General features: G+C 46.0%; 1 protein-coding gene across 1 annotated transcript in view; it reads right to left on the bottom strand.

The window, feature by feature from the left end:
- Positions 1-13,361, bottom strand: part of LOC147724878 (alanine aminotransferase 2-like) — a 164,825-nt gene extending 151,464 nt beyond the window's left edge. Inside the window, exons 1-2 of the mRNA XM_086966404.1 lie at positions 13,170-13,361; positions 2,224-2,313 (exon numbers count right to left, since the gene is read on the bottom strand). Coding sequence (XP_086822530.1) covers positions 2,224-2,313; positions 13,170-13,295 — 216 coding nt within the window. The 5' untranslated portion in view covers positions 13,296-13,361. The remainder of the gene's footprint in view (positions 1-2,223; positions 2,314-13,169) is intronic.
- Positions 13,362-17,025: the final 3,664 nt, after the last annotated feature.

Here is a 17,025-nt window from a genome sequence, read left to right as displayed (position 1 = left end):
TAGTTTTAGGGGTTTCGTTTTAGGGTGTCAATCGGCATGTTTTTACTTAGTGTTTAGCCATGTGAAAAACATTCAGTTTAGGCTTTGTGAGTGTTCCAAAGCTTCACAATGGCCATCTCGAGCCCCACCCTTCTAACTCACATTTTCAAACCTCGGGCCTCATTTATGAAAAGTGATGCATCGCTGCGTGAAAAATGCGATGCGTCACTTTTCACAGCGCCCTCCTTGCGAGACCAATGATGCGTCATATTTACAGTATGACGCATCATGGCGCAAGGAGTTACAGATACGGCAGTATTTCTGACGTATCTGTATGGCGCAAAAGTGATGCATTGCTGGAGTGTGTCACAAAAGTGACGCAACTCCAACAAATGTGTCCTTTCACATGGGGCAAGCCCCATGTGAAAGGGCCTGCGTCAGTCTTACGCCGGCTGTGAGACAGGCGTAAGAAATTGACATGTTTGTGTCCTAGAAGTGGCGCAGTGAAATCTTATAGATTTCACTCCGTCACTTCTATGACCCTGGGTTGCATCAGAACGCCCCCCCTGCATACATTATACCTGGTGTAGGTATAATGTAGCGCAGGGGTTTACAAAGTGACGCATCTACCTAGATGCGTCACTTTGTAAATATGGTGCAACAAGGCACATTTCTTTACGCTGCTGGTGCGTCACAAAAAGTGACGCACCTGCAGCGTAAAAGTGACGCACAGCCTCATAAATGAGGCCCCTCTTACTTAACAGTGTAACTGCGCAAAATGTGCCTATTTGAGCAAATGTGAACAGCTACACATTTGCATCTATGTCTGAAAATAGCAAAGGATGTTGATTTTGTGAATCAAGATGTTTCCTTTGCAAGGACAGTTGATATTTTTTTTCATGTTCTGTTAATCAGAGAATTATATTTAACACTTATGTTAATGAGAATCAAACCAAGCTATGTTTAAATACTTCACCTAACCCATCCTCATACCAATTTTGGCTTAATGTACATCAGAGAGGTCACCTTATCAAGAGAAATGCAACAGAGCTGGAGACAATAGCAGTACAGAGATAGAATTGATGTATATATCAGGGCATATTATTGTGTAAGAAACCTAGGATGACTTTGAGCTGACGCTTGCAACTCAGAATATAGCTGCCTCAATATACGCCAGTTCTATTGGCTGGTCAATTACTGGCTGATTCTATCACTGTACCCCATTTACTTCAAATTGCAAATATTTGCAAGGAAATCCGTAAAAAGATACTTGTACAGTGTGCTTGTTTTCCCAATTACCTATCCTAATGGCGTCAACATTTTCATGATCTAGTCTCACCGTTTCCCCAAACAACACATTCTTTGGACGACACCTCGTGTTCACAAAGCTTGTGAGGCAAATTGTGTTCTGTGCTTTACTGTTTCTTGGAGCTAGATCAATGGTACATCAAATTTCTGAATTAAGCAAATGTCCATCATGGCCAGTATGCCTCAAAATTTTACCACAGAAACTCATGTTATATCTAACATTTTAAATACAGCGAGAACAGTATGCTGTTGCATGTCTGGTTACAATGTCAAATAGATGTTCCAATGGCTCAGATCTTCAAGAGTTCTACTACGTACCCAAAGATAGGAGTCTGAAGTATAAATCCATGTTCACAGTTGATTAATATCTATATCAAATTAGACCACACTTCTGAGCGTATGGTGTGAACATTATAATCCTCTAAGCATCTTACATGAAGACATTCCAAGAGTCTAAGGGGGTTTGTAGCAGTGAGTGTGTGGGTTACCTTTCAGCTGAAGATACATTTCGAGTTGTTGTTCTTGTTTTAACTTCTGGATCAAGATTGTAAAAAGAGATGGTTCTTCAGAATCAGTTTCTCCAGCCTAAAATGCATGATGTTTAAGTCTCTTCGTGTTGAATTCACTCAGGATTACTGCAATGTATGCATGAATGTTTCTACTTGTCTACTCCCTAGAGTTGTTATTTGTGTCTGACTGTGTTCTTTGCTCACCATATTAATGAAGCTGTCCTGCTACAGCACATCACCTGAGACATACTACTCTTAACATCTCAGCAAAGAGGGAAGAGGAGAGAGGACAGAGAAGGGGGGTAAGAAATGAAGAAGATAGTATGAAGAAGGGGAAGGGAACAATGATGTTCTTCGGGTGAAAGGAGGACTATGAAGGATGTGAGGGTATCAGCTGGTTAGAGAGTGGGTCCTCTCATGGTGTTACCTGCCGTATGAAGGTGATTGGCTTCTGTCCCACAGTATGATGGTCTTCAGAGTAGCACGGTATGAGCTCCTGGAATGGTTTCTCTACACCCTAAAGGAAAAGAGAAAAAATGTTTAAATGATTACTAGTTCCCCTCTTCTTTTGCCATTTTTCACCATCTCAATGTGACTTTTGTCATAATTTAGAGTTCAGCAATGGGACACTCTGTCAAAACTTGGTAGATATCCGAATCATGGTCTTACAAGTGCCATAGACTATAATACACCGCTCTAATGGTGGATGGGACATCCATCATGTTTGTGATGGAGCTTCTTGTCCGCTAAACTGTAATTTAGGCCCTGTTGGACTACGCCCTCTTTGCAGCATCCTCCTCAATCCTTTTACTTCCTCCCTCCTGTGTTTGATGGCTTTATGGACTCTGCACCCTTTAGCACTGCAAATCAGTGCTAAAGTGCTTGTGCTCTCTCCCTTAAACATGGTAAATTTGGCTAACGCCCAATTGGCACATTTAATTTACTTGAAAGCGCCTAGTAAAGTGGTACTACATGTGCCCAGCGCCTGTAAATTAAATGCTACCAGTGGGCCTGCAACACTAGTTGTGCCTCTCACTTAAGTTTAAACATGTTTCTGGCCTGTGTGTGCAGTTTTAAACTGCCATTTCGACCTGGCTAAATAAACCTTTTTTGAGGACTAAACCTACCCTGTTGATACATATAAGTCACTCCTCTGTTAGGCGCTAAATTGCCTAAAGAGCAGAGTGCAGTGTACTTAAAAAGGTGGACATGTACTTTTAACTTTTGCATGTCCTGGTAATGGAAAACTATTAAATACATTTTTCACTACTGTAAGGCATATCTCTCTCATAGGAAATCATTGAGTTACCGTATTACATTTATTAAGTGATATCTTTCAATTGGGAGCAGATTAGAATGTCGAGTTTGGTTTCTAAAGAAACTTAATTTTAAATCCTCTTTAATGGTAAAGTTGGATTTTAAGGCATAATTCAGAAGATGCCACTTTTAGAAAGCTGTACAAAAGGGGGTGGTAATGGACGGAGCATCTGAATCAATCAAACACTCACACTCAGTCAAAAGATCTGGGTTTAATCCATCACCGTTCTTTAGCCCACTCTGCCACCCCAGTTCAGGCATGGCTATATGCAAATCAGTCTGACCCTGTGCCTCATGGGAACAGTCCAGCCCGAACTGCCAAGCCATGTCTTCCCTGGACCGGAAACAAGCTTCCGAGGACCGGTTTCTGGCATTCCAGCCGTCTTCAGTCTGGCTTGCTTGAATCCAGTGGCAAAGTGAGCAAGGGACTCACGTCTGAGTATTCCCTGCCACACTTATGGCGGCCAAAAGCGGTACAAAAGAGGGTGGTAATGGACGGAGCATCTGAATCAATCAAACACTCACACCCAGTCAAAAGATCTGGGTTTAATCCATCACCGTTCTTTAGCCCACTCTGCCACCCCAGTTCAGGCATGGCTATATGCAAATCAGTCTGACCCTGTGCCTCCTGGGAACAGTCCAGCCTGAACTGCCAAGCCATGTCTTCCCTGGACCGGAAACAAGCTTCCGAGGTCCGGTTTCTGGCATTCCAGCCGTCTTCAGCCCGGCTTGCTTGAATCCAGTGGCAAAGTGAGTAAGGGACTCACGTCTGAGTATACCCTGCCACACTTATGGCGGCCAAAAGCGGTACAAAAGGGGGTGGTAATGGATGGAGCATCTGAATCAATCAAACACTCACACCCAGTCAAAAGATCTGGGTTTAATCCATCACCGTTCTTTAGCCCACTCTGCCACCCCAGTTCAGGCATGGCTATATGCAAATCAGTCTGACCCTGTGCCTCCTGGGAACAGTCCAGCCTGAACTGCCAAGCCATGTCTTCCCTGGACCGGAAACAAGCTTCCGAGGACCGGTTTCTGGCATTCCAGCCGTCTTCAGCCCGGCTTGCTTGAATCCAGTGGCAAAGTGAGTAAGGGACTCACGTCTGAGTATACCCTGCCACACTTATGGCGGCCAAAAGCGGTACAAAAGGGGGTGGTAATGGATGGAGCATCTGAATCAATCAAACACTCACACCCAGTCAAAAGATCTGGGTTTAATCTATCACCGTTCTTTAGCCCACTCTGCCACCCCAGTTCAGGCATGGCTATATGCAAAACAGTCTGACCCTGTGCCTCATGGGAACAGTTCAGCCCAAACTGCCAAGCCATGTCTTCCCTGGACCGGAAACAAGCTTCCGAGGACCGGTTTCTGGCATTCCAGCCGTCTTCAGCCAGCTGGCATTTTCCTGTCCTAATCAGTTGCTGCTTGCAGCTTGTATCCTGGCTTACATGATTAAGTGTGGCTGTCAGTTGGTCTTAGAGTATTGCTCCCAGACAGTGAGATACGGGGGAATAGATGTTGGCAGAACTGGCCCTCTCTGACTTGATAGGGGGCAGAGCTGTTACCTACCACACGTGCACATCACAAAGCCTCTGCCTGGGTACACTCACAAAGGATTTGACAATAGTCTTTTGTCTCACCAGACAAGCTGAGGCCAGGGCAGGGAGGTAGAAAATTCCAAGTCTCTCTGTGGATGGGAACCACCAGAACTTTCTCCTACTTCAAAGCTAGCACCAGAGATAAATAGTGGACTCTCAAACCCAACTCTTCAACTCAACGCTTGACCTGCGGAAGATTTAGAAGGACTGCTGTGCTGCTTTGCACAAAGGACTCCTAATATGCAGCCCTGCTGTCTTGATGTCTGAATGAGAAGGACTGGGCATGCATCTTGAACCTAGCACCACAACAGTGACTGTAAGGGTTATTTCTGTGGTATTCTGATCAGAGCCTCAGGGACAGAAAAGGCTCCAACCACCTTCAACCCAACACATGAACTATGCCTGCTGTGAGTCTTGCCCCAAGTGGAGCCACCTGACCCCACCCCTGAACCGTTGGAAGTGGGCCTGGATGTGCTCTGCCAGCCCAACTGTGGACTCTTGGTTAGAACCGATGCAGCAAGATGCATCACCTCGCAGTCTCACATGGGAACCACCACAGCAAGAAACATCCCCAATGCAGGACTGCGCTTCTCCTCAGAACTGCCACTGCATGATGCATCCTCGAAGCAGGAACTCACGTCCTGATCTGGCGCACCCAGATAGCCACAGTTGACTCTTTGGCTTTCTAAGCACTGTTTTCACTTAAATCTTTAAAATTACATATTTCTGGTTCTAATAATTGGATTTTTGTTGCTCTGGTCCTAAATAATTTATTCCGTTTTACTGTATTTTTCTAGATTGTCTGTGTTGTGTTTTTCCTTTATTACTGATTGATGCTGTATAACTACTTCACACATTGCCTTTAAGTTAAGCCAGACTGCTGTTGTGCTAAGCTACAAGAGGGTTAAGCACAGGTTAATTTAGGGTTTCTTTTTGTTTCACTCTGACAAGAATAGTGGTTGCTGTGTCAGTCGGGTTTCACCTGTCCCAGCCCTAAACCAATTTCCTACAGGCCTTTAAGTGTTTAGAACTAATAGGTGTGTTGGAAAGTAAATTTTCCTCAATCTTGGACTTACTAGAGGACATGGAGTTTTTGTCGTTCTCTCTAAATTTGTAAGCGAGTGATGAACACAGATTGCGAAAGATGACGCAGTGTCTTTTCAGGATAGTTAACCTTGAGTTACTAAGGGGAAGGAATGATAAGTAGACCAGTAGCTACAGAAAATTACACGAGTAGCAGTAGGAAGAACCAGATAACACATCCCAATGTTTGCCTTAACAGGGTGATAGAGAAGGTAGCAAAAACACAGTAAATTTTATTTTAAATTCCCAATATGTGATGTGCTGCTAGGCTAGACTCACTTGGGCAGGATTACATCAAATCCCTAATTTCTAGCATATCTAAGTTTTCAAGTAGTATAAAAGTCAGACATGTGAAGCTCACTGACTCCTTTGCATTCTGGTACATGTAGATGTGCCTGTTGAATTTCGCTTGACTACTAGTACAAGTGTGCCAAGAATAGAGCTACCCATCACTACAATGAGACATCCCACTCTGTGGTCTTGTTTATTTATTTATTTATTCATTCATTCATTTTTTTTCTTTTTTTGTAAAGCGTATAAAGTACATAGAAAGGTGTCCTGACGCTAAGAGGAAAACTTTTTGTGACGTTCCGTGGCGCAGAAGCCCACGTGATATTTATCAGGCAGCACTAAGCCACTTTTTTTGGCTTATTGCTGCCCGATAAATAGTGGTCCCTATAACACAATTTTCTGGATGAAAGGGGCGTGCAATGAGTGTTGCTGGGGGTGTTCTCAGCAACATCCATAGCATTTTGACACTGCTCCATATTTATGAGAAATCGTAAATCTGAGGCAGCGCAAAAATCTTACCCCAAGGGAGGGGTAAGAGAGGCACAGCGAGGAGAAATAATATTTCTCCTTGCTTTTCCTTTTTCTCAGTGTGCTGCATTCTGCAGCACATATAAGAAGAGGAAAAAGCCTCTTGTGATTATTTTTGTACAGGAAGATTTCTCTTCCTCTACAAAAATAATCATCCTCGTAACGCAGGCACCCTTGCACCATAGTGCAAAGGTGCCTGCGTTGGCGAACGGCAGCTCATTGTGCGCCGGCACAGGGGAAAAGGACAGGAATACGCCGTATCTAATAGATACCAATAACAAAATAGGGCTGGCTCTGATCAGTAAGGCTAAGCCTTGAAAGTACAACAACATAGGAAAGATGCCAATACTGATATGTTCTTTTAAAACCAAAGTTTTCACCAAAGTACAAACGACAGTTCAATACCTGGGATGGCTATTGGATAGCTATTTATTCAAAAATATTCAAAAAATGAACACCATTTCAATTTTAGTGCGCCATTTCAGATTGTATTCTTCACAAACAATGAAAATTAGGACACAAAAACGGTAAAAAAGTTTCAACCATATCATCACTTAACAGACATATCACATTCAAACCACTTTCATTCAAACATCCATAAAATACACATATAGAGAAATACACACACGCTGGGAAAGAATCAACCAGGGGAAAGAATAGAGGGTCAACTTGAAGTTTGAAAAGCAACAAGTTGACCCTACAGGGTCAACTTGTGTTATCCTGGTGCTTAATTATTTGGCACTAGTGTTTGTGTTTATACACCCATTTAATGTTACAATAGAAATTCTTCTTGACAACTAAATAACAAAAATGAAACGATAGCGGTGTATACATAATAACTTTTGCAACCTTTATGAATTGCTTTTCAAACTTCAAGTTGACCCTCTATTCTTTCCCCTGGTTGATTCTTTCCCAGCGTGTGTGTATTTCTCTATATGTGTATTTTATGGATGTTTGAATGAAAGTGGTTTGAATGTGATATGTCTGTTAAGTGATGATATGGTTGAAACTTTTTTACCGTTTTTGTGTCCTAATTTTCATTGTTTGTGAAGAATACAATCTGAAATGGCGCACTAAAATTGAAATGGTGTTCATTTTTTGATTATTTTTGAATAAATAGCTATCCAATAGCCATCCCAGGTATTGAACTGTTATTTGTACTTTGGTGAAAATTTTGGTTTTAAAGGAACATATCAGTATTGGCATCTTTCCTTTGTTGTTGTATCTAATAGATACAGCACAATCCTGTCCTTTTTTTGCCGTAGGGCAGCGCAGCAGGAAGGTCTGCTGTGCTACACTATAGCAAAGTGTACAAAATGTACAAAGTAAAAGGTGGGGTGGGCGGGACTGGTAGAATTCCACTCCACACGATTCCATAAAGTTACATAACGAGATTCCGCTGAGTTGTGCCAACGGGCAGAATATATGCACGTGGCACTGCTCACACTGCAATCAAGAGCAAGCAGCACTGAAAACCAGCAGGAATGGCACCATGTGCTGCGTAAGAGTGCAAGATCATCCGAGTTGATTTTGCTGCCAATCAAGAAGAAAATCTACTCGAGGGGCATCGAATCTACTCGAGGGGCATCAAATCTACTCGAGAGGCATCAAATCTACTGGAGGGGCATCAAATCTACTCTAGAGGCAGCCCTCTGACTGCTTGTGACTGCCAGCGATAGAAAATCGTGCTTGGGGTGCCAGAATCTCGCTCGCACATTTCTGAAGCCTCACGGGAGAAAGAATCTTCCATGCAGCGATTGGTGGAATTTGCCCGACCTCCACGTTGCAAGACTAATATAAAGTTGCCAAATTCCCGTAATTTACTCCCACCTCTAGTGAAAACCCAGGGGCTAAGCATGAGCGAATTTTGCGGATCTCGCGTTCGCGAATTTTGCGGATTTGCGGATTCGCAATCCGCAAAATCCGCGAATTCCCGCGAATTTGCGGATTTTTTTTTTTTTGTGTTCGCCCGTGTTTCTGCCAGTTCGCGAGGGTTTTGTACACTTTCGCAAATTGCGAACTTACCTGTCGGGTCGCAAGTTTCGCGTGTCCAGCCTGTTTGGGACACTCTTCTTCATCACTGCCACTCTCTGTCACCACTGCCACTCTCTGACTACTCATGCCACCCTCTGGCCCACCCATGCCACCCTCTGTTTCATCACCACACCCTCTGGTTGTCCAGTGTACATTATTTTCGGCAAAGCAAAGCACACCTTCCCTGCCTCAAGTGACCTGAATTAATTTGGGGCTGATTAATGTGTCACAGAATATTTTTTTAGCTGGCACCTGCTTCCTTAGTGCGCCCTGATTAGTGATCTTTTGCACTTGCTAAGTGCTTTCATTGTTGCAAAATTAGTTACAACACCTGCCCTGCCCCAACTGACAATAATGAATTAGGGGCTGATTAATGGATTTTAACTTCCAGCCTGGCTCCTGCTTGTCTCCCTTAGCTGTAATTCAGGACCTTTGTGGCATATGTGTAACTATTCTGAGGTTCAGAGCAGGGTCACATAATAGTTTCAACTGGCAACTGAACTCTGGAGGGGCCCCTCAGGAAGCACTACAGGAAATGGCTACTAATGATGAGCCTGAACTTTTGAACCTGGTAAGTAGTTACTTTCAGTTTTGCTAAAATCGTATTTCTGCAATTTTGCACTTATTCGCGGGGCGCGAACTCACGCAAACTCACGCGAACAGCGCGAGCAGTGCGAGCAAAATCCGCTGCTCGCGGATTTGCGGATTTTGCGGGAGATTCGCAAATCTCGCGGATTGCGGATTTCCCGAAAATCCGCAAAATCCGCGAGCGGAACGGATTTTCCGCCCACGCCTACCAGGGGCATATTATCAAGGACAGGCGATACATTATTACCGCTTTATCGGCAGAAAACTGCCGATAAAGCGGCGATAATGGCCTTGATATTATGCTCTATGAATTCCAAGCGAAGCCCATGTTAGATGTGAACACATCTAACACGGGCTTCGATTGGAATTCATAGAGCATATTATCAAGGCCATTATCGCCGCTTTATCGGCAGTTTTCTGCCGATAAAGCTGTGATAATGTATCGCCTGTCCTTGATAATATGCCCTCCAGATCTTCGGAGGTGTTGTGAATTGTAAATGGCTATCAATAGATCGCATATAAATCGGAAGAGAATTGAAACCTGTAGATGAATGATAAGCAAAAGAACGTCTTCCTTGACTTACTATCCTTATTTTAGGAATGAAAAAGAATTAGCAGAACACAGCATACAGGAAAGTTGAATAAAAAATAGCAAGCACGGTTAAAGAATTCCGGGCAAGAATTTCATCATATTGTGTGGCCTCATGTGATGTCACTTGAGCCGGATATGACTTTTTAGGCAGCAGGACTTTGCATGATGGGGAACTTAAGTCAATGCCTCTATGCTAAACATAAACTACCCATTTGAGAAACCAACTGTATTTGCCTGAACAAACTGGACCTGCCAAAAGTGATGCACAAGACATGTATGGCCTCATTTTTGCGACTCCGATGCGTCACTTTTTGTGACGCATCAGCAGCGTAAAACATGCCTCCTGTTGCCCACTATTTACAAAGTGACTCATCTAAGCAGATGCGTCACTTTGTAAACCCCTGCGCTACATTATACCTGCGTCAGGTATAATGTATGCAGGGGGGGCGTTCCCCTGCAAAAAGCCTCGTAGAAGTGACGCAGGGAAATCTATAAGATTTTACTGTGTCACTTCTAGGATGCCGTTGCATCACAGAAGGCGTAAGACTGACGCAGGCCCTTTCACATGGGGCTTGTCCAATGTGAAAGGACCCATTGCTGGAGTTGCGTCACTTTTGTGACACACTCCAGCAATGCGTCACTTTTGTGCTTACAGATACGTCAGAAATACTGACATATCTGAAACTCCTTGCGACATGATGCGTCATACATTAAATATGATGCATTGGGTATGTTGCTAGGAGTGCGCACTGAGAAGTGATGCATAGCAGCTTTCACGCAGAGATGCGTCATTTCTCATAAATGAGGCCCGTAGTACTTGGCAGCCAACATCATCAAGAAAGAAAATGGAAAAACCTGAAACAGGATGTAAAAAGTGCGGTAATAAACCTATAAAAGCCAATTCACCAGCTCTTGGTGCAGAGAGTTGATGCCCTTGTTGTATTTATAGTGTCTTATCTACACCACCATGTTTCCTTGTCTCTCCTCTCCAGCACTGCTAGTAGCATCATGTTGATGAAGGAAGATAAATTGCAATTGTAATTACACTTGTATAGCTCTTACTACCCCTGACGAGACGTTGCAGTGCTTTACACCAATGGGCAGCACACCAGTGGTGGCTGGTACGAGGGTAGAGAGGCAGGGGGAGGGAGGGATGACGGACAACAGAGGATGACAAAAATAAAAAATACAAATAAGAACTTACATGCCAAACCGCTGCTCTTCCGATCATCAGGGTCCACTGCATGCAGCACAGGCTCCCAGACTTCCCTGTGGCCAAACCTGATGCTGCTCTCATGTTAGAGTCAGGATAGGCCTGTGAGCTCTCTATTTGTGCTTCCATGGAGACTGGATGCTTGTGCCTGCACTCTCCAACCCAGAAACGCAGCTCGAGTTGGAGACAGCGTTAGTGCGCATGATGGTTTGGCCGGCCTGGGTTGGCCATCCAGATCGTCATGCACACTGATAACAGTGCCCACAATTCCCCCTGTCACTGCCCCCCATGATGGTTCTGCCCCCAAGCCACAACTCAGAGGCCAAAAATAAAACAAAAATAACTTATTGAGGCTGCTGACTGGGGTGACGCTCCTCCACAATAGCAGAGGAGACCCTCCTGCAGAGCGCTGCTCTAGAATCCCAGGTTAGTGGTTAGTCCATTGCAATTGGCTATTGAAATTAGTCTTGTGTGCTCATCAAACTACTCCATGTGTTCATTCCAGTTTCTTTATGATTACATTAATATGAGTTAGGTGTCATCATTAGTAGGGGGTTATGTGAGTTCATGCACATGGTTGGTGGGGTTAGTAGAAGCGTTTGGTTGCAGGGGTATGACTCAAGGAAGGAAAGGTTGTGATCTTTCTTACAAGTTGAAACAGCTTTCAAGAATGACAGTCTTGCGACACTTTTGCACCACTGTTGCATCACTTTTGTGACAAAGCGGCTGTGTAAACAATGCAGCCAATTTACAACGTGACACATCTAGGGAGATGGTTCACAATGTAAATCCCTACTTCACATTATACCTGCGTCAGTTATAATGTATGCAGGGTGGATGTTCCCACGTAGGAAAGCCTAATAGAAGTTCCAATAGGGACGCAGCATCGGGCTGATGATGTCATGGACCTCTCACTACACAAAGACAAGTGGACCAGTCCATGCCGTCATCCTCACCTTTCAGATATGAAGAGATGCTCCCACCACCTCCATCTTTTGAAACCCAGAATTCTAGCTTTCTTAAACAACAATACATTAATAAAAACTGCCCAAACCTTAAGTCACTTCTGAGTTTGGGGCCCAGAATGAATGACTCATTGGCTACCTGTCCGGATGGGAGGAGGGATGGGGTATAGCCATACTTAAGAATGTGACACCATGTCATGGCTACAAGACTGACTACTATTGTTCCTCTGAATCAGTGGCCCCAGGGGTACCACAGGCTCATGCTGGGTTCAGCCCTCAACAGTTACTGCAAGTTCCCCCTAATTCCGGGCCCCTGAGGGTACTGCAGACCCCCACTTACCCTGCCCCCCCCCCCCCACATTGCTGCATGCTGTAGCTGAATCTAGACCCCTAGAGCAACACCGACCCCCACTGATTTCCTGCCTTTGGGGGTAAAGCAGGCACCTACTCACACTGGACCTGCTGGGGGTACCACATGCTGGTGCTGACCCTAGACACCACTTAAACTGTCCCAGTGGTGCTACAGGATCCCACTCAATCGCCCAAGGTTATCGCAGGCTGCAACTAATTCTGCACCTCTACCTTGTCATCCTGGTGTTACAGCCCCCCACTAGATTCTGTCCAGCGGTGTTACACAGCCTCCCATTGACTCCGGCCTCCCATGCTGCTGCAAGCTCCCACTGTAACTGGGCTCCCTGAGGGTGCCACAGGCTGCCCCTGACTCCGTGACCCCAGGGCTACCAGAGGCTCCTACAGTCCCCTTTACCCTAGGGGTACCACAGGCTTCTACCTGACCCCAGGGGTACCACAGGTTCCTACCTGACCCCAGGGGTACCACAGGCTCTTACTGAACCCAGGACCCTCTCCCCCCCCCAGGCTCCTACTGACTACGGAACCCAAGGGGTACCACAGGCACCTACATAATCCAGAGGTACCAGAGGCGCCCATCTGACTGAAGGGGTGCTGCTGCCTCCCACAGACTCTGGGCCTCCAGGGATACTGCCGGCTCCCATGGACTCCGGCCTCCCATGGTACTTCAGGCTGCCACTGAATCTGGGCTCCCTGAGGGTGCCACAGGCTCCTACTGACTCCGGGACCCCAGGGGTACCAGAGACTCCAACAGACCCCCGGCACACACCCGACTACCAAAACAATGCACTCACCAGGGCTTGTTCCTGTTTGATCACCGCAGCCTGTTTCAATATGTCCTCTATGGCTGGCACTTTGAGGTCTGTAATCCTGCGGTGCAGCCTGCCTATCGTCAGCACCTTGCCTTGTCCAGCAGCCATCGTCAAGGGCTCTTTCTGAAATGTCACAGCAGGGATTGCTCTCTCACAAGTGGATGCAAACTTTAGTTGTGGACTTTGAGAGAAGTCTGTGACCGCTACCAGAATGCAGACTTACAAATCATTAATCCAGCCTGAATTTGCAGCATCTTCAGTTTATTGAAACAGTAAATATTAACTTGTCCACTTCACACAGACAGACCTGACACAGCAGTCAACTAGCCCTTGTGTGTGTGGCTTACGTAGCACAAATCTAGCTTCAAAGGAAGGGAGCACAGTCCATACAAGAGACCATTCGCAGCTTTATATTTCTCTCCAGGATCCATCCTGAGCCAGTAGGGCTCCAGGTTTGAGGTCAACATCTTCTGTTCATCATCACACACAGTACAATTTTAGTTCTGGCTTGACAGTGAGGCTGTCACTTGATAATATGTGATCACCAGAACAATAGCTCTAAGACGCACTACTAAGATGGATGTAGGCTCTGCATACATGCACATCTTCACTTCTCCAAGCTTGTTATTAGGCAGGTGTGTTCATTTACGAAACCTTTGCTTGTGTTGCAGTTTTTGCTTGTGGTAAAGCATATCTCCAGGGCAGCAGGCCGGATTGGTTATGTTGGCAGGCCAATGAGCGAGGCTGATCTGTTCTTTCTGAGGTATATAACATATGCTGTAGGCCTAACATATATACTATGAGCAGCATTTGTTAAAGCCAATTAGATTGTATAAGTTTATTACTACACCATATTAATGCAAATAGACCGGTATTTTTTACTTGGAATCTTACCGTTTACGATGCTAGGGCGGGTTTTGACATCCAGTGATAATCCCTGTTAAGCAACTTTAGAAGAGAATACGGGTAGGGAGCACACTACCTCACAGTACCAGCACAGTTCGCCCCTTTGCATCCTGGTAAATGTAGTACACAGTTCAAACTTACTTCAAAATTAGCTGGAGTGTTTCACCAAACTTGGTGCAGATATAGCTGTATATCTCTGAGCCACTGAGCTGACGAGCTCTTGGAGATGCACCTGTGCACCAGGGAGAGTACAGAGACCTGAGAGTATTGTGGCAGCTTTCTCAGCAAACCCCAGATGAATGTCGTTTTATCTCTACTGATGAAGGATAACATTCAGAAACACATGTGTCTAGAGATTGACAGCACTAACCTGCACAAACTTTGGTGAAACACTCTGCAAAATTTCAAGTTAGCATTTAAATTGAACTGCATTTACCAGGATGCAAAGGGGCGAACTGTGCTGGGAGGTGAAGCAGTGTGCTCCCATCCCCCTTCTGTTTAAAAAGGCTCCCTTGAGCCACTGAGCTGACGAGCTCTTGGAGATGCACCTGTGCGCTAGGGAGAGGGACAGAGACCTGAGAGGATTGTGGCAGCTTTCTCACCAAACCCCAGATGAATTTGTTTTATCTCTTCTGATGAAGGATAAAATCCAGAAACACATGTGTCTGGAGATGACATTAGATAGAGATTAACCTGCACAAACTTTGGTGAAACACACTGCAAAATTTGAAGTAAGCATTTAAATTGAACTACATTTACCAGGATGCAAAGGGGTGAACTGTGCTAGGATGTGAGACAGTGTGCTCCCATCCCCCTTCTGTTTAACCCCTTGCGCGCTAGCGGTTTTCCCGCTGTGCGCTGGGTTTTTCGAAAACCCGGGTTACATGACGAGTTCAGCTCGTCATCAGCATACGAGCGCCGTAGCTGATGACGAGCTGAGCTCGTCATCAGCATCGAAGGGGTTAAAAAGGCTCCCTTGAGCCACTGAGCTGACGAGCTCTTGGAGATGCACCTGTGCGCCAGGGAGAGGTACAGAGACCTGAGAGGATTGTGGCAGCTTTCTCAGCAAACCCCAGATGAATTTTGTTTCATCTCTACTGATGAAGGATAAAATCCAGAAACACATGAGTCTAGAGATTGACAGCACTAACCTGCACAAACTTTGGTGAAACACTCTGCAAAATTTCAAGTTAGCATTTAAATTGAACTGCATTTACCAGGATGCAAAGGGGCGAACTGTGCTGGGAGGTGAAGCAGTGTGCTCCCATCCCCCTTCTGTTTAAAAAGGCTCCCTTGAGCCACTGAGCTGACGAGCTCTTGGAGATGCACCTGTGCGCTAGGGAGAGGGACAGAGACCTGAGAGGATTGTGGCAGCTTTCTCACCAAACCCCAGATGAATTTGTTTTATCTCTTCTGATGAAGGATAAAATCCAGAAACACATGTGTCTGGAGATGACATTAGATAGAGATTAACCTGCACAAACTTTGGTGAAACACACTGCAAAATTTGAAGTAAGCATTTAAATTGAACTACATTTACCAGGATGCAAAGGGGTGAACTGTGCTAGGATGTGAGACAGTGTGCTCCCATCCCCCTTCTGTTTAACCCCTTGCGCGCTAGCGGTTTTCCCGCTGTGCGCTGGGTTTTTCGAAAACCCGGGTTACATGACGAGTTCAGCTCGTCATCAGCATACGAGCGCCGTAGCTGATGACGAGCTGAGCTCGTCATCAGCATCGAAGGGGTTAAAAAGGCTCCCTTGAGCCACTGAGCTGACGAGCTCTTGGAGATGCACCTGTGCGCCAGGGAGAGGTACAGAGACCTGAGAGGATTGTGGCAGCTTTCTCAGCAAACCCCAGATGAATTTTGTTTCATCTCTACTGATGAAGGATAAAATCCAGAAACACATGAGTCTAGAGATTGACAGCACTAACCTGCACAAACTTTGGTGAAACACTCTGCAATATTTCAAGTAAGCATTTAAATTGAACTGCATTTACCAGGATGCAAAGGGGCGAACTGTGCTGGCAGGTGAAGCAGTGTGCTCCCATCCCCCTTCTACTTTAGAAGAAATTAATGTTTGCATTGATTTGCAAACAGTAATGCTGTACATATTTGTATTTTTTAACTCTATTCCTGATGTTTGCCTTAAGAGAAAGATTATGCTCAATACAGTAGGCCTAAGTAAGTTATGATAACAAGACAATAACAAAGACGGGGGCGTGGCTTGGACGCCGATCGGGATGGCGGCGTGAGCTCGCAGCTCCGCGCGGAATCCCGCTAATTCTCCTGTTTTCGGTACCCTGGGCGACCCGGAGACGACACTCCTCCCCTCTGAAGTGTAAGGGGACAGCCGGGCACGATCGGAGAGTCGCTGGGGGACTACTGGCCCCGAGGAGATCGAGCCGAAGAGACGACCGAGGTGTTGCCGAGGGTGCGATGAAAATGGCGGCGAGGAGGCTGGGCGGTCCCGTACTTTCGCTTTGAGCCGAGTTGTCGCCGACTGGCAAGAGATCCTGCAATCGGCTGCTCGAAGCACTGGGATCAGCGGTGCTGTGTCCAGAGACCAGGGGACGCTGACCTGCCTCGCCCGGATCTTGGGGACCCTCGCTGGCCGCCGTCCCGGGACCCATCCTTCCCCCCTCAGGCTACCGAGGGGGTCAGCTGAACGAAGTTCGTCGAGCGGGTCATTGCTCCCGGGGGCATCGGTGGCGACATTGAACACTGCCCGGTGCCAGGGGGCTGGCACTGAACTAAGAGAGCGGACGCCAAACGGGTTCCTGGGCCTGTGACGCAGCACCCTGGAATGGCGGCGATCGGAGGGTCGATGGCCGAGGAGCGTGCTGAGGGGGACCCGGCAACATCAACCCGGCTGGGCGAGATTCCCTCCCCGGAGCTGGGCCAGGAACAGCGGCTGAACCGGCGTTTGGATGC

The sequence above is a fragment of the Lissotriton vulgaris genome, chromosome 4_1 (genome assembly GCF_964263255.1).
Source record: "Lissotriton vulgaris chromosome 4_1, aLisVul1.2, whole genome shotgun sequence".
In the NCBI taxonomy this organism is placed as follows: domain Eukaryota; kingdom Metazoa; phylum Chordata; class Amphibia; order Caudata; family Salamandridae; genus Lissotriton; species Lissotriton vulgaris.
The sequence above is the reverse complement of the archived record's forward strand: the minus strand, read 5'-3'. Positions and strand labels throughout refer to the sequence as shown.